The sequence below is a fragment of the Chanodichthys erythropterus genome, chromosome 2 (assembly GCF_024489055.1).
Source record: "Chanodichthys erythropterus isolate Z2021 chromosome 2, ASM2448905v1, whole genome shotgun sequence".
Lineage (NCBI taxonomy): Eukaryota > Metazoa > Chordata > Actinopteri > Cypriniformes > Xenocyprididae > Chanodichthys > Chanodichthys erythropterus.
The window spans coordinates 22,552,568-22,571,539 of NC_090222.1; the positions used below are offsets into that span (position 1 = coordinate 22,552,568).

Consider the following 18,972-nt stretch of genomic DNA (forward strand, 5'->3'; position numbering starts at 1 on the left):
ACTAAAATGCATGTTTGAGCAGTTTTAACTGAAAGGAACATGCACTGACATATCTCAAAATATCTCAGTGCCATTGTTCTGTCTCAAGATGCTAATGGCTTTGTTTTTTTCTAAGACATGTTTATAAAAGCTACTTAAATATACTAATTTAACTATAGGCCTATGGTTTAAAGGTGCAATTGCAACACATTTAGTCTTATTGTTTATTTAGTCTTATTGTGTAATCTAATTTTCTTGATTTTTTTTGCGAGTACCATGCTTTGCCATGCCTCAGAGAAAAACACTATTTTGTCAAATAGCTAACATAGCATAATCAGATGCAGCTTTATTTTTAGTAACAGCAATACAGAATTTTCTCCATCATACAATACATTTTAAAATTAATTGCATGCCATTTATCAACAAGCCATCCAGCATTTAATATGATATACTAAAATCAATCTAATTTACTGCAGTGTGCAACAAGTGTCACACAGCAGCCGGTGAGCGAACACACAGAGTAACGTTATAACATTTTCAACACACTCAAATGTATCTAATATGATAAACAGAGCTGTGTTGCCTCATACTCATGACCAGAAAATCGGAAGCAGCGCCGACGACTGTGGCAAAAGTTCCACTGCTCGTGAGGCGTGTGTTGCGCAATGGCTCCAGCGGCCTCGTTCAGCTCCCACAACACTCGGTCCTGCTCTGCTTCATACTACAGTAACGTTAATAATCACATCCATGAACATGATTTCTAATCATTTTCTTAGTCCTATCCTAATTCTTTTCCACCGGCCGTTGAGGTGAAGACCACATCTCCCAAGATTTCGTGCTCAAACTTGGCGTCATCAAGCTACGCCTTTGTTTTGAATAGGCCTCTAGCGACCTCTAGTGGACAGAAAATATTACATATTGCACCTTTAATCTAAGCCCAGTCTGTGAAACCAGGCTGTTAGCTGTTTTCTAGCTGGTCTGAGAAGGCTTTTTTAAAGTGTATGGGATACTTGTTATTTTTCTAAAAACTTGTCAAATAAATTTAAATCAAAATCAAGGTCATTATCTGGTCTAAGGTGATGTTTGGAACAAGTTTGATGGTCAACCAGCTATTGGAGCAACTAATAACCAGCAAAAAAAAACAGCTACTAGTTTAACTTTAAGATGGATTTTACATTGGTAAAATGCTTTTACAAACCTATAACATATAATATATTGTTAGACAGTGTTATTTTAATATTAGACAAACTATTATAGGTTTGAATGAGCTTTTTAATTTTACATTTTCATTTTAGTTTTAGAGTTTTTGTTGTAGTTTTTAAATGTCAATATAATTTTTAATAATTTTATTTCTGTTTTATTTATTTTTGTACTATTCATCAAAGTAAACTAAATGGAAAAAGAGAAATCTGGTTTTGACAACTAGTATGGTTTTGGTTAACTATAATAACACTGGTCAGAGATGAAGCACATCTGGGGCTCATTCTACAGCTACAGACTGGCAGATTAAGAGCCTGCTAACACCTTCTCATTTCTATTTGGGGTGTGAGGAATGCATTGACACCTCTTGACACAGTCCTAACCAGGTGAAACGTTTCTATACTGCCATGGCAACACACCCTACTTGGCTCATAGCCAATCAGTGGCTTCTACTGTCACCAGTCTGTCAGACTGCTTATGTTTCAGGCCACATGCGGTTTAACACACGCAGCACCTGCTGAGTTTTGTTGTGTTCTTACAGCTCCCTCAGTACAGTGTATTTGCACCAATTGAGTCATGGATTGTGGTTGTGATTAAATATTTATGGTTAATTTACAATAGTATTTCATTATTAAATGAATAAAGATATTCATGTTCAATTAAATTTTAATTCAATACATAATTAATTTAAAATTTTTAGGTCCTTTCTAGGTTGGCTTGAATACAAAATTCCTAATTAACTATTCTGATTAATTTAATGATGGCAAGAGGTTGACCGATAGTGGATTTTACCGAAAACTAGGTTGGAACATGCTGGCCGATAACCGATTAATCAATGGATAGTTTTTAAAATGGATACTGAATGAACAAACATAAGACGTAAAATAGTGCTGAACTTTATTACAAAAATTGAAAAACAGTACTAAACCATGAAAATGTACTGTTACTTTTAAAATATATTAAAAAATGATATATTAGTTATACCCTGATCATTCATGTTAGTTCATAGTGCATTAACTATAACTAATGTTAAGAGATACAACTTTAAAACTGTAAAAATGTATTAGTAAATGTTGAAATTAACAAATGAACTATACTTTTATCAACCTTAGTTAATGTTACAAATGTTGTAAAGTGTTAACATTTCAAATAAATCCAAAAAGTCATGCTTAAAGATGGCCATCTTTAAATATCTACACAAAGGCCATTGAAATTAGACACATATGTATATTGTATGTATACTCTCACATGTTATATGCTTTTTTGTTTTAGAACACTTGATTATCTAATCAAAATAACAAAATATGTATTACAGCAACGATTAAAAAAAAGAACTGAAACGGAATGTGTTTCTGTGGGCTGCATGGAACAATCGGTTATCGGCACAGATTAATCAGAAAAGCCAATCAATTGGTTGACCTCTGAATGAAACAGAAAAAAAGTCTAGATTTTGTTATGATATGAACACTCAGAATTCAGGGCCGTTACATGAGGATCACTTTAATTGCACAAGTGGTTGTGTCTCAAGTACATCAGAGATTAGCCGGTCCTGAGCTTACAAACACCCACTAACAGGGTTCTGCTCTCCACATTGCAAACTGACCCCCATTTACAATTAGCTACAGAAATATGAAATAATGTACACAGAGATTTACAGTTTTCCATATAAATGTGATTAGCAAGAGCAGAAAAGACAACTGAGTATCTGAGTTGTTTACCAGCAGCTTGTAATGAAATGTCCATCTGAGAGATTGTGTTTGTGAGGATGATGGAATCGCAAAATTCCAAAAACATTCAGATTTTCTTTTCTTCTGTATAAATGTGCATTTCAAACCTTAAAATAGCCAGAGTCTGTCATTTGAAGTAGGTGAAATTCATTGTTTGTTCCTTTCTGATTGCATAAGTCTTTTTTCCAGTGGCAGTTGTAGCACTGACGCACCAGCTCACACAAATTCAACATCACTATGTAAAATTACTAGTCCGACCACAATAACACAGTCAAAAACCAAATGAGAGGTTTTCCTCTTCATTCACATTCACATTTTATCAAAGGTCTGGTGAAATAGCGACAACAGATGAACAATCTTATGGCATACATAAATAGTTCAAAAAAGCATGAAGGAAACATCGGCTCTAAGCAGTCACATGGTTTATGATGTCAACATAAAGTAAACGTGTCATAAATGACAAATTTAATGTATGATTATCAAAGTACAGGAGTAATTTGGCTGGGTTTCTGTTATCCTATGTGACAGGACCTGTGGGATAGGAAAGATGTCAGGATTGGGTTTGATGTAATCTAATATGAGCCCTGCTGATCCTGGCTACCTGACAGATGCTCAGGTAATTAGATTCACCTTCCGCTGGCACTGTCAGAAAAATCAGATCATAACACAGCCAGCTGACCAAACAAAACCAGTTCATCTGATTAAACCTGAAAAGATCACACAACATTGCTCTGTTTGAGATACGAGCGTATGAGGTACAGAAAACCTTTGGCATCTGTGTGGCGATAATATGAGAAGAATAGAACTTAAAATGTGATGGGTAGTGAATAAAACTGAATCGTTTACCTGTACTTTTTTTAAAAAGCTAAGGACTGCCATAGGCTTTGTGCTTTATTAGCTTTGGAAATGGAGATTTACAGTTTTTTTTTTTTTTTTTTTTATGACAAAATTCCAGAAGCGAGAAATGTCCGGTGGATTTGCGTTTCCAGGGAAGTGTTTTTCTAAATCAAGCGTTTTAAAAGCAAAAACTCTCCTCAAAGTCTTCCTCTACAAAAAAGCACTTTACAATAAAATGTACAAAAAAATATAACACTGTTTATAATCAAGTCTTCATAACAGAACAGGTTGACCTGTACCCATAGAATTGTGCAAACACATTATTTAGCTACTAACTGTAAAACAAGGTGTTTTATACTGGCAAGACATACCCTTTGGTCGTTTAACGCAATACCGTACTGCACACTGCCAGTGAATCCTGATACCTTATTTCAAACTTATATGTGGGGGAATCTCATAAAACATGTCCAAGTCACATTTTACACCAAAAAAAATATATATTTTGCATAATTAAAATGAACTATATAAGACCGTTATTTTTTACTTTTTGTCTTTGACAATTATGCACATTTCCCTACTTATAATTCTCATTATATTCTAATTGTTTTATAGTATAACAATAAAGTTGTTTTTAGAAAATGTTATAAGCATAAATGGATGCATTATGATGTTTGTAGGGTTAGTTCACCCAAAAATTAAAATTGTGTCATCAATCTCAAGACTTTCATTCATCTTCGGAACAATTTGAGAGATCTCAAATCTGAGAGATTTCTGTCCCTCCATTGAAAGTCTATGCACCCAAAACTCTTGGTTTAAACTGTTTATTAAGAGATTGTAAAAGGAATCCATATGAATCGAGCAGTTTCATAAAAGTCTTCTGAAGACACACGACCGATTTAATTTAGGATTTTATTCTCATATAAACGTTGATCAGTAAACATACATAGAGCATGGCAAAAGGAAGCTCATCAGTACTTGCGTGACAATATTTTGCATTACGATAATGAGAATTGACCCTTCGCCTAGAGTTTGATTGACAGGCGATCTAACCAATCATAACGCCAAATCTGCCATTTTGTCCAACAAAGCAGTCAGGGGAGTTAGTAGATTAACGTTGGTGGACTTGAACTTGAAAAATTGTGTGTACTGACATCTTTCTGCGGTTGAAACAACATTCCTTATGATGTTCATTCATGTTTATTTGATGATTTAAATCAACTAGTAGGAAGAGATGATCGGTTCACGAGACGCTTGAACTGAGGCACTACAGCGATCTGTCACGACACATTAAAGAGCCCCAAAATGGTATTTATTATTTAAATTTCCTTAATAATGACAACATTTGAAATTTGAGACCTTGTTTCATATCAAAAATAACCTGCTCTGTTTTGTCTGTCGATGCGTTGTTTGCTCAGCGATGTATTTTTCACTGCGTGAGAACATAATGTGTGGTGTAAGAGCGGCATGGCTTGTAGGGCATAGCAATAGTAACTAAAGGGGGCGAGTCTTTGCGAACGGTCAGTTGGGTGGGGATATGTGCTTCATTGTCAAAAATAAGCTTAACTTTCTTTAAGCAAAATCTAATATCTTGTTTCTTTCAAAGAAATTTTGGGGTGAAATATGACACATGACATCTTGACTGGTTTCGTGAGATTCACCCATGCAACCTTGCATAGTTCCCCAAAGACAAAAATCCTGCAAAGCAAAATAAAATCATGCTTCAAAAGCTTCTCTTGAGGTGCAGGCAACTTGTAGGCGAACTTTTCGAAAAATTAAAATATACAAGTGTTCAGAGTCTTTGAAGAGTTTGAAACGCAGTTTGCATGTGCCCTTATGAAAATACGCTAAGGCAGCTTTTGATTTTGAAGGATACCAACATTTTCGGAAATACCACTTAGGTGTAAAGACTTGGAGCTACACGACCCATATTTCCCTGCCTACAGTAGATTGTCTGTTCTGCCTCTTAGGTTTGAAAAGATAGCTTGCCAGTGTCACTCTCGTTTTACAGCATTCTCCATAGTGCAAATGTGTAATTATTATTAATAATTTCCTTTACTGCATGGAGTCTCGTCTTTAATGGCAGCTGTTTCTTCCTCCACTTTCTGCAGCAACTCTGGCACCAGACGTCATCTGTGTTAATGTTCATGGCTTTGTTCACAATTAGAGCCCATCTGATGGGATACAGAGCACTGCCGGACACAGCACATGCTCCATTATCCGTGAGCTTTCCGCCAATAGCCTTTGGCTGCACCCTGATTGCATCTTATTATGAGCTTTGTTTTTGTTAACAGCAGAGCAAGTGTGCTGGGAATTATTATTATTATTATTACATACAAAAATGACCCAGGGAGTAAAATAAACCTTGGGGTCTGTGACCATTCTGAAACAAAGCTCCTCCAGTGTATTATGAAACAGAAGGAAAACATTCACATTGTGATAGGCTGAGGATGACAACAACATCACCGCCATGTGGTGTTTCTCACCCTGTCTTACGCTGATGGGCCACTCGGTGCCTCCGTGCTTTTACTGTCCCTGTTGACATCACTGTGAAAAACGATACCGCAGGGTACAGCGCAACAGATTGAGTTTGGTAAAACCATCGGTCCATCGTATTTTTGCTCTGACGCTGATATTAGGAAGCTCTTTAACAAGTCATACATACACGTATAGCTCACGTTATTTGATTCCAGCAATACAAAAGCAGTCAACAGGAAGAGTCCGTTGAAAAACGACGCCATTAAACCGTAGAGGACTTTCTGTGTCGTCACATCATGCTTTTCCGGTGGTTTTCTTGTTGAGGGCTGTTCAGTTTGCCGTTCTGTGAAGGGCCGGGTGTGGCGGAAGAGGCGGAGTCAAGCTGCTTGTATAAAGCTCTGAGTTCTTTCACTTCTTCCAGTACGTCACGAGCCTGCCCCCAAGTGGACGCTGCCTCCTCCAGAAGCCGCTCCGCCTCCATCCGTTGACCCTCTGGGCTGGAGCTCTTTCCGGACGGCGATCCCTTCCCCTTGCCCTGTGCCCGCACCTCTGTCAGCAATTCTTGCGTTCTCTCCAGCTTCTGGGTGATGAGGTCCTGAAGCTGGCTGATGGGCTGCACTGGCGCTGAAGTCGAGCAGTGTGGAAGGGCCCGTGTTTCGCAGTGCGTGAGGATCTCGTCCATGGAAGCGCAACGGTTCTTTTCGGATGTAGGCGTTTTTTTGCGGAGCTGCGGCGTCCGATGGTTTTCCGACCAGTCAAAGGCACTCTCGCTTTTTCGCGGCAGACTCTGGGACTTTCCGGGGGTCTCGTTACATGTTGAGAGCTTCGAGGTGTCTGTATTGGAGCGCTGGGAATCTAGGGTATGCTGGGAACTGGCTTTATCGAGGGTATCCTCATGAGAGTCCTGACCCTGTGCTGCGGGGACATCTTCTTCCTGGATGAGGTCAAGTGTCAGCATGCCATCCGAGTTAGTGGTAGAAGCCTGAAAAGGGTGAGGAGATTTTAGACAAAAGTCTTTCTGTAGGTTAAATGCAAAAATCAAATCGCTTCATTCATTGCGATGACATTTTAAATTTAATAAAAATTTTTCAGAGTTTACCTTTTTTAAATAGCAGGGCTATATTAAATATTCTATATTTAAAATTTCCACTATGAATTGTAATAGTCTTGGTTGCATCAGTAAAAATGGGTTTAAAAACAGAAACCAATTAGTCATTTTTTACTATATTTTATATTTTACTAGTTCACCCAAAAATGAAAATTATGTTACTTTATTACACCCGTAAGACCTTTGTCAACTTCGGAACACAAATTAAGATATTTTGATGAAATACGGTGGCTCAGTGAGGCCTCTATTGCCAGCAATGTCACTGAACCTCTCAAGATCCAGAAAGGTAACCTTAATATTATATATATATATATATATTCAGATTTTTTTATTTTATTTTTTTATTGTGCTAGTGAAAATGTTGGCAGGGCAAGTAGAAATCTGAACTACTTGTCTGACCTGGAAAGCTGAAAAAAATCCTTACTGTTGGGCCCTAATTTATTCTTTATACTATCAGTTTTGAGACAAAGGGCCCTATCTTGCACCCAGCGCAATTGACTTTGTACACCGACGCATGTGTCATTCCTATTTTGCACCCGCGCAAAGCATGCTTTTCCCTACACAGAAGCACGTTGCTAAACTAGTGAATGAACTTGCGCTTCCTGTGCGGTTCAGCGCAAAAAAGGAGGCGTGTTCCGGCGCAAACAATCCCTGGTGCTATTTTGCTGTTCCATTAAACAATTGCGCCACTGACCAGAAAAAACCTAGTCTAAAGTCAGTGGCGCGTTGCGCGTTGTTCATTATGCTATTTTAAGGGCGCATGCTTGACCATAATGTATAGCGTGCACAACGCGCATACACTTTGCTCATGTAATCTACACAGATGCAACAGTTATTTTTGCAAATCATATGTTACACTAAAAAAATATTAACACATGAGATGATGGAAATCATTGTGGTGTGCCACAAAGATGTGAAAAAACCTGTTTAACCGACGCTATTTTGGGTGGGTTTCTCCCATCCCCATACAACACAACTTCTCTGTCTTTCACTGCTCTCACAAGAACATCAGTCTCCTCGGCTGTGAACCGCTCCTGGCGTGCGCCTGGTAAATACAGCATAATAATAGCAATCCAAAATGGAACTTGCGCACCTGCTTTTAAAGGGAATGTTGGATGACGCTCTGATTGGTTTATTTCACGTTACGCCCAAACCACACCTATAAATAATGAAGCTACTTCAGACCAACCCATTTTAGATTTGCGCCGGGCGCAAGAGCCATTTATCCCGCCGGGAAAATAGCAACAGCGCCGAGACCCGCCCACAAAGTTACTTGCGCTTCGCGCTTTGACACTTGCATTTCAGATCGTTAAAATAGGGCCCAAAGTATTTCATCCCTGAAAAAAAAGAGTACATACTATCATATGTATCATTCCAGCCTTTTCCCAGCAAGCTGTTCACGTTTAATGAGGTGACATTCAGAGCAAATGGACTGCTTACCACAGCCATGAGGTGCCCGCGGGTGGGCAGACGGCGAGTGTGGGGTATCTTAGCTCGGTCACGCGTCGGATGGGCCAACAAGCTGTCCTCTTCCACCGTCACCTAAAGGGGTCGAACAAAGAGCACTGGAATAAAGCCCAACTGAACAAATAAGTCACATGGAAACTATCAGTAGCTACATGTTTCACACTAGCCTGCAGGAGGAGGGGCATTATATTGACCGGACAATCAATGAGTCTGTTTATTATTTGTTTGTGATGTACAAATAATGACATATGACCAATTGAGAAGAGTGGATGAATGTTTGATTACTGGGCAAAATGCTCGTGCTTGTACAAGCTAAAGGGAATAATCTGAGGATTTGTTACACTGAACAGTGTTTGTTACACTGAACATCCATCAAATGTGTCAGCATACTTCTGTTGTTTACGAGAAAGCTTAAGCTGTAAATGCTAACATCCACAACTTTGTGTTCTGAGATGACTTGTGTTTGTTGGCCAGTGTAGTGTATGTCTAATCTCTACTGTGTTTGGTAAGGGTTTATGGACTAAGGGAGGGTTGGTACACAACAAAACAAAATATTTGTTTAGAAGATTACCTTTGTTTCTTAGCATCTAGCATCTTCTTTCTTAATCTAGCTACAGCATGGTGACTGCTTCATGTACCCTACCTCTACTCTACTTGTGGTGGTGAGTTTCACACAAGTAAGCTCAGGATACATAAAAATCTAGTATACAGTGGGCTTAAATTTTTCACTCTTTGTTATATTGCAGCCATTTGCTCAAATCATTTAAATTATTTTTTTTCCTCATTAATGTACACACAGCACCCCATATTGACAGAAAAACACAGAATTGTTGACATTTTTGCAGATTTATTAAAAAAGAAAAACTGAAATATCACATGGTCCTAAGTATTCAGACCCTTTGCTGTGACACTCATATTTAACTCAGGTGCTGTCCATTTCTTCTGAACATCCTTGAGATGGTTCTGCACCTTCATTTGAGTCCAGCTGTGTTTGATTATACTGATTGGAATTGATTAGGAAAGCCACACACCCGTCTATATAAGACCCTACAGCTCACAGTGCATGTCAGAGCAAATGGGAATCATGAGGTCAAAGGAACTGCCTGAAGAGCTCAGAGACAGAATTGTGGCAAGGCACAGATCTGGCCAAGGTTACAAAAAAAATTCTGCTGCACTTAAGGTACCTAAGAGCACAGTGGCCTCCATAATCCTTAAATGGAAGACGTTTGGGACGACCAGAACCCTTCCTAGAGCTGGCCGTCCGGCCAGACTGAGCTATCGGGGGAGAAGAGCCTTGGTGAGAGAGGTAAAGAAGAACCCAAAGATCACTGTGGCTGAGCTCCAGAGATGGGAGAAAGTTGTAGAAAGTCAACCATCACTGCAGCCCTCCACCAGTCGGGGCTTTATGGCAGAGTGGCCCGACGGAAGCCTCTCCTCAGTGCAAGACACATGAAAGCCTGCATGGAGTTTACCAAGATGGTGAGAAATAAGATTCTCTGGTCTGATGAGACCAAGATAGAAATTTTTGGCCTTAATTCTAAGTGGTATGTGTGGAGAAAACCAGGCACTGCTCATCACCTGTCCAATACAGTCCCAACAGTGAAGCATGGTGGTGGCAGCATCATGCTGTGGGGGTGTTTTTCAGCTGCAGGGACAGGACAACTGCCAAGTACAAGTTGGCCAAGTACAGAGATATCCTGGACGAAAACCTTCTCCAGAGTGCTCAGGACCTCAGACTGGGCCGAAGGTTTACCTTCCAACAAGACAATGACCCTAAGCACACAGCTAAAATAACAAAGGAGTGGCTTCACAACAACTCCGTGACTGTTCTTGAATGGCCCAGCCAAAGCCCTGACTTAAACCCAATTGAGCATCTCTGAAGAGACCTAAACTGGCTGTCCACCAACGTTTATCATCCAACCTGACAGAACTGGAGAGGATCTGCAAGGAGGAATGGCAGAGGATCCCCAAATCCAGGTGTGAAAAACTTGTTGCATCTTTCCCAAAAAGACTCATGGCTGTATTAGATCAAAAGGGTGCTTCTACTAAATACTGAGCAAAGGGTCTGAAAACTTAGGACCATGTGATATTTCAGTTTTTCTTTTTTAATAAATCTGAAAAAATGTCAACAATTCTGTGTTTTTCTGTCAATATGGGGTGCTGTGTGTACATTAATGAGGAAAAAAATGAACTTAAATGATTTTAGCAAATGGCTGCAATATAACAAAGAGTGAAAAATTTAAGGGGGTCTGAATACTTTCCGTACCCACTGTATATTTGTGCGTGGTGTTGTTTGTGGCTAGTGAATGCATATTCTCATTGTCTAAGCACTAAACCTGCCTACACATTTCCCACACTTGCAGCATGCAGCAGTGCTTGGCAACGGATAAGCAGTGCATTGATATCCAGAAATTAGCAAAAACCACACCATCCAGATCAGAAAAAGAATATGTCTGATATTGATTCTTAAAATGTCAAGATTGATCGCTCTTTTAATCTATGCATTTTTTATTAGATACATAGAAAATTGTGCAAAACAACTGTCAGTGATGATTGAGTCAGTGACGCATCCTGCTGTGCAACCTGCTTCTCTATCTCTTTCAGTTCCACAAATAATTGATGTGAAATAATCACAAATTAATTATTATCAAAAAATCAAATAGAATCGAAAGATTGTCAATTGGATTCAAATTGACCTTGAATAGATACCCAGCCTAGGGAAAAATGGAAAATGCAAAAGACATTTTTTTTGTTGTTGTTGTTCTGCTGTTTAATTTATTTATTTTGATGCCATTACTTATTTAGAGCAGTAATTACTTGATGATTTGTTCCATATTTGAACATACCTGCAAACTCCAAAGTGCTGAAAAAGGTGTTTATGGTGACATGTTTGAAAGGTGACATGTTTACCAAGTAAGTAGTAGTAGGGGGTTTGGGGGCATCATCCCCCATGAGAACATTTTTGTGTTTTTAACATATAAACTAAGCATTCTGGTGCACTCCTACAAGAAAATAAATGGAAAAAACAACATTTGCTTCAAGTTAGAAAAAAAAAAAAAAAAAAAAAAAAACATTTATTCACACTAGTGCTGGGTATTGACAAATTTCACAATTGGATTCGATTTTGATTCAGAAGCTTGCGTTTTGATTTCGATTTGATTATCTTCAATTCAATAATGATTGATTTGGTACAGTACATGGCAAATTTCCTCAAAGAAAAAAAAATATCTCTCAACTAATACTGTAAATTATATAGGGAACCACACCTGGTACATCATTATAATATTTATTTATTTATTTATTTATAATATAATATAAAGGTTAAAATGAATTGATTTGTAAGCTACTTACATATACATTTTTAGAATAACATTATAATACATTTTTATTGACATAATTTTGTTTTTACTCATTTTTAATATCGGCCTAAACATTTAAATGGTGGCCGTCATAAAACGGTTTTATAGCTACATTCAGTATTGAAGCACATTTTAAGTACATGAACATGCAATGGCCTAATAGTCAGAGTGGATATATATCAAAATGCTCCTCTCTAAGTTCATTTTTGTAGCTGACTAACAAGTTTTTTAACAATGAATGGCTTTTCTGAGGTAAATGTTATGGTAAATGTGACATTTTTACAAGCTATTTTATTTGCGTTTTTCCGCGGTTTAAACGATTGATCCATTAACGTTACATATGACGATACGGATTTCAGTAAGTTGTACTGGATCTTTCAACATACCTTCGGTATTCATTCATCCTACATCCATTCATGTTTATTTTGTGTTGTAAAGCAGAAGAGATGATTGGTTCACATGCGCTCTGCCTCTGTTTGAACTGAAGCGCAACAGCGATGTGTCAGTCGCACCACAGAGCGCCAAAAAAGATCACGACAGCTCGAGAGACGTTTATGGTCTCACTCCAGTCTATGGGAAAGTAGCCCGTTTTCAATTTATTGTGCCTGCAAACTCACCCCCGAAAAAAAAAAAACCTCTTCAAATCTACACAATTTACATAAATGACATATTTTGAATCAAAATGGCGAATTTCACCGAAAAGCGACTAGTTTGCAGGTATGTTTGAAGACTACATTCAATTGTTTTTAATTTGTTAATATTTAATATAGTCTTCTATAGCATGTTACATTTTGTGGTAGTACCAAGAATTGTAAAATTGTACAAGTATTACTATGGAATATAGAAATGTTGGTATCACAATGTGATATAGTACCATTCTGTCTTTTTTAAACTGGTATATTGAAAAGAATTGAAAAGAATCTGGCGATACTGGCATATACTTTATGTATACGATATATATACAATACTTTAAAGCATCTACATCTATTGTATTAAGTGCTATATAAATAAACATGCCTTCATTTGAGTGCTGAACTGTAGAGCTCGTGTAAACATATTAAAATCGCTATGATCAGATACTTTCTTGCTGCTGTTTTCTCACCACTGTCATTTTTGTTGTGTTTATTTTGTTATTGAGAGGAAAGCGCGCAGTACATATTTACATATTCTATCGAAACGCCACTCTCAGCAGCGCGAATGCTGCTGGGATGTTAACTGAGCTCTCAGGATCAATGTGTTTCCTGAGTTTTGGATTTTAACATGGTTTAGTTTGCAAACAACATTACTCTTGTCGATCTCCCCCTTATAGTGGAAGCGAAAACGAGTCTTTCGCAGTGGGAGCTGGTGTAATTCTATCGTCTTGTGAGCTGGGTTTGCTAATGCTAACGCTAGCGATGCACCCTTCTCCACGCCACAGTTTACATTCTGAGATAACGCTGCCATCTAGCGGTCGGGTTTAAACCGAACACAAAGCCTCTGACACGAATCTTAAACAACTAAATATCGATACAGTGTTTTTTTTTTTAAAAATCGATACAGTGTATTGCCAAAAATAATATAGTGATATTCACATGTATCGATATTTTCTTACACCCCTAATACTGAATGGCTATAACAACAAACTAGTTATGAGAAAGGTTCAACAGAAGAACTCTCAACATAACCGGCTATTATTGTGTGCTGACTCAGTCTGTTTCCTCTCCTGTTGAGTGGTATGGGAGACCTCGCCTGTTTAACTCAGCAAGATGTAGGGTATGAATCACACCACAATCGCATGTGAAAGGGAAAGCACACGCTCTCTCTGATTTATTTAAATGAATCCCTAGTACATTGAGTGTGCTATCTCATAGTTAGGCGGCCTGTGTGCATGTTTATGGTTGTAAGCAATGACCTGTTCCCACAACATGTCAAGTGTTGATCTGGAAAAAGCAGACAGCATGGATGGTTAGGCCAGATTAAATCTCGTTCATTAGCGGAAACTGAAGGTGAAGATAGGCTCTGATATGGCTGCTTTAACGCTGAAAGTCGTGACTGCCGTCTATTTTTGGTGGAGTGATTCATTTTCTCCCACTGTGTGTCGAGTGTGATTATAGACCCGCTTTTAAATTGAGCAAATCCCTTTCGCAAACAAACTGTGAAAAGATCAGGGAATGAGAGGGCAGGATTAGAAGTTTTTATGAAAGTGGCTTCTCCAAGGACTTGTGAATGACAATCTGTGTTCAGTTTTTACATTTTTTGAAGAAAATAGCATGGTGCTTGCTCATGCTAATCACTGCTAGAGTGGTGTTATGTGCAATGTTATATGCAAAGATATGGGAACGTCTAGCTTACCTCATCCAATATGCGATTCTTGGCCCTGGTGATCGCTGCATTTAAAGCATTGATCCATGACTCCTTCTCTTCTGGACTGACGGCCAAAAACACCAGATTTGGAACCTGCATGTTGAGGATGAAAAATACTTTAAACCGTGTTCTATTTGAGAAGATCATTTATCCAAATACAAACATATAGGCCAGTGCAGGTTATAGAGTAACTGTACAGTTTGATATATGACCAGTGTTGCCCTGAAACCTGCTGGCTTTTCATTTTACACATACAAACATGGTGAAAATTCCTTCAGTCTTGTGCTAGGTGGACACAAACATGTAGTGAGCCAAGCATAAATGAGCAGGTACAGCCATATGGCTCTTTCGATGGACAGCTGATGCAGCAACAGTGTGAGGCAGAAACCACCATATTAGGCAACAACACTGCAAGTCTTCCAAACACAGTCTGCTGGAGCCGTGACAGGCGGCCTGGCCCTTCTGTTGATGCTGCAGCTGTGTAGATAACACTCTGCTATGCACCCAATGCTACGTATTTTTACTGTTGTTGACAAATAACTTTGGCAATTAAAAGGGACATATCATGTGAAAAAGAAAAACATCTTGTCAGTCTGATCGCAGAGGTCTTTATTCAATTTACAAAATGTAATATAAGTCTCTGGTGTCCCCAGAATGTGTCTGTGAAGTTTTAGCTCAAAATACCCTACAGATCATATTTGCCCCTATTTGGGTTTGAGCAAAAACATGCCTTTTTTGTGTGTGTCCCTTTAAATGCAAATGAGCTACTGCTCCCAGCCCGCTTTCCAAAAGATGGCAGAACTTTAACAACTCGCGCTTTGTTTGCTCAACAACAACAAAGGTGGAGAATCTTACGCAGCCAAAATGACAATTGTCAGGAAGAAGTAACAAATTTTAGAATGCAACTGGACGTTTCTGAATGGTTAGCGGATAATGTAGTTTATGTAGTTGCTGTGGAGTTGATTCAACTCATTGACTATCATTGAATTGCAGTGAATTGACCCAGCAGTCTGGCATAAATGACGACATTGCAACAACACTTTACTACAACAAGTCTTCCTCTTCTCTAAAGCATCCCAACATGGCCTCACCCCTTTGTTGCATGTTCTCGGGGACAGGGTTTATGTAAATGTTAGGGTTAGAGATTTCACCCGGGAAGAAGCACGTTGTAGTCCCTACCAGCCGTTTGTTGTGGTCCTTAAACAGAGAATTCTTTAAAAGAAAAAAATCTCCCTTTGCATTGAACTTTGAGTGTCGTAACTTTGCAGATGTTGTTTATGCTCTAACAGCAACATTACACACTAACTAAACCTAAAAAAGTGAAACCATAATCAACCACCCCTTTAAAAACATAACTTGCAAAAACACTCAAAATAATCAAGATTTGTTTACATTGGTGATACTTTTCTGTGCAAAACTTGCTGTCACTGTGCTGGTGTTTGGTTGTTCAGTCATTGCTATGTGATTTTTAAGGTGTTCAGAATGTTTTAGTGTGTTGCTAAGTGGTGGCAAGGGTGTTTTGGGTGGTTGTAACTAATTGTGACTAGCTTCATAGGTGTATCATAGGGGGAAATGTAATGCTACAAAAGTGCATTATACTACAAAAGTGAACAATGTTTCTGTAAGACTTTTGAATCCTTTGGTAATAATTAAAATTAGGTGCAGAATCTTACTTGTGGAAGCCTTGTTTTTAAGGGTGGAAAAAAGAGGCAGGCGAGAGAAAAAAGCACAAAGATGATGATTTTCATGAGGTCATGTAGTAGGGTGTCTCCCCTGTTGAGCTGTATGAAGAACAGCTGTTGTATGTGGGGCAGAGGGACTTATTAACCATGTAGTGGTTTGTTTCTGTGTGTGGAGGGGTGTGTTTGGTAGGGCGGGTGCTGCTGGATTTTCCTAAGACCCTCCATGTTTGCTTCCTAGGGATTAACCCTTTGTCTCAGTGCTGGATTTTAAAGGATTGGTCTGACGTAACCCCTTATTTTTCTCCTAGCTGTCAGAAAGCCTGAAAATGTCCTGTAGAGTCTAGACAGCTTTAAATCAACAATAACTAGAGCTGCATAAGTCTGGATAAATTGAGAATTTATAAATTGGTTTTGTTGTTTAAAAGAGATCATGATCCTCCCACGATTCTGAACAGAAACTTAAAAAAACATAATTTACTAGTTCTGACAAATGTTAATTGCTGCAGTTTGTTTAAAAATATTTAATTTAATTCAATTATTATTATTATTATTATTTTTTAAATATGTTTGAATGAATAATACAAAGACTCGCTCATAAAGACTTCACGTGTTTCATTACCGGATGAATCTGTGTTTTTAATGAATCTCTTGAATAAATTGAATGAGTGATTCAATGACAAATACATTTTTTATCAATCACTTGTTGCCACCTACTGGTGTAACGATATAATCTTGGTGATTTACTCTATTTTAATCGCTACCATAGATATCAATGTTTATATTTGAACTATAAACTTTTATCCCAGTACTTCTGTGATAATTTGAATTATTGTAACACAGAAATAATGATACTATGTGGTTGAAAAAATTTGATTCATACCTATACACGACAGCTGCTCTCTCTGGGTCAGCGTCAACTCGGATCTGAATGTTCACCGTGATCGTACTTGTCAAAGGTTTAATACACATAGCCAAATCATTGTCATTTAGAAATAAGATTACATTGGTGTTTGAATAGAGGTTTTGATCTTTTAACAATTAATCGTGCAGCTCTAAACTATAACTAAAGCAGACTTCTAAAATGGAAATTTCCTTTTACTGATAAAATGCATTTCAAAAGAGGTGAAATTAAAATGTAAAGAGTTTCGTTTTTTTTCACCAAACAGATTTGCAAAAATTATTAAATGTACCACTGTCTGGACAAATCAATAGTCCCGCCCCCATACTCACACAACTGGTTGAGTCAGGAGATCAGAAATGTTTGATTCTAAACTGAATTGAGAATTAAATTTAAATTCCAACTCAATGCCTCAATTTGAATTGAGGTGGCAAACAGAATGGTGAATTGTAGTTCAAATTTAATGTAAGGAAACTGAATGTGAACTGAACTGTAATTTTTAGTTTGTCTTTTTGAATGCTAGCTTGACAAAGCCTTGTTTGAAAGTTTTGAAAAAGCTCAAAATACATCAAAGATTATGGAGGGATGGATGGATGGACACACTTCACCTTTAAGAAACATGGAGCTTTAATGCAGTTGGTAAGATGTACTATTTGTGTTGGTCTAAAGGATAAAGGATATTCGTGGTGGCCTGTGGTTTGCTAGTGAAAGCAATAAGTTGAGCCGTTCTTACTGAAAGCCAATTACACAGGATAGGATGACTACAGAGGTCGGTCCAAGTTTGTGCTTAGAGACCAATGTGCCAACTATGCTGGAGTATGCTTTATTGTCCAATATTTTCTTAGACTAAAGTCAACATGTCAGTACATGTACATTAACAAAAGTCAGTGTTTGGTACTGACAACCGCATTTACAGATGTGACTCTTGAATTATCCTTTTCATATAACAAATTACAGGAGCAGTTTGAATACCATCTGTATAACGGATTAACCAGTTAAAGGTGCGGTCACTGCACTTCTCATTCTATTGACTTCCATTCATATGCGAGCTCATGCGAAAAGTTGCAAATTCACATCACGTGAAGACGTGTGACCAGTAGAAGATCGAATGATCATGGCGTGACCCCTTGGATGAATTAAAAAAGCAATATTTTTTGCAGTAAAGTCAAGTAGATTGTATATTTAAACAATTACTATTTATGTTGAATTTATGTTTATAAAAAAGACGCTGCAGAGCGTGACGTCATATCACGACCGTTGAAATTTCGCATGCTCAAAGTCTAGAGTGTCCGCAGCCTAAGACCCCCCTTTTCAGTCTCTGTTATTCTCCTTTTGCTCAAATATGTGTGAATGTATGTAGAAACATATATCTTTGAGTTGTGCAACAGGTGATCGCTATCTCACAGCATGACTGCAAACTAATAAACTAGCCCAGCAGTGTACCTGTGCTGACTGGGGCATAAACTTATTAGCTATTATCCTCTACTGTGAAACCCAACTTCCTGTAGCGACTGACCGTGTTGCCTGGCTGCCGTGAGCGCAGAAGCGTGAACTTGCTGTGGTTCTTTTTGCTCCTGCTTTTGGCCTTGCGAAGCTCCTCAGACCTCTCATAGTCGGTGAGATCCACCACATCCTGGATTTTCTTCTCATCTTTGACCTGTGGGATAAAGTACAGATTTGGTTTCAATATTGTGCTTTAATGTATATTTGATACATAAATCTCAATATTTATGTATTTGGTCTGAAATAGATTTAAAGGATTTTTTTTTCTCCCCAGAACAACCATAGCCATTATAATAGTTTTTAAAATGTTTCATGTAATGGTTAATTGATTAATACCATTTATACTTTTTAATAATAATAGTATTATTATAGTATTATTTTTTAAGTGACACAA

The 18,972-nt window shown here is 38.0% G+C and overlaps 1 protein-coding gene across 2 annotated transcripts in view; it reads right to left on the minus strand.

The window, feature by feature from the left end:
- Positions 1-1,521: 1,521 nt before the first annotated feature.
- plekho1b (pleckstrin homology domain containing, family O member 1b) overlaps positions 1,522-18,972 on the minus strand; it is a 28,902-nt gene continuing 11,451 nt past the window's right edge. For both annotated transcript variants that reach the window (XM_067404909.1, XM_067404900.1), the window contains 4 exons: positions 18,592-18,732; positions 14,484-14,588; positions 8,767-8,868; positions 1,522-7,200 (listed from right to left, as the gene is read on the minus strand). In XM_067404909.1, coding sequence (XP_067261010.1) covers positions 6,508-7,200; positions 8,767-8,868; positions 14,484-14,588; positions 18,592-18,732 — 1,041 coding nt within the window. In that variant the 3' untranslated portion in view covers positions 1,522-6,507. The remainder of the gene's footprint in view (positions 7,201-8,766; positions 8,869-14,483; positions 14,589-18,591; positions 18,733-18,972) is intronic.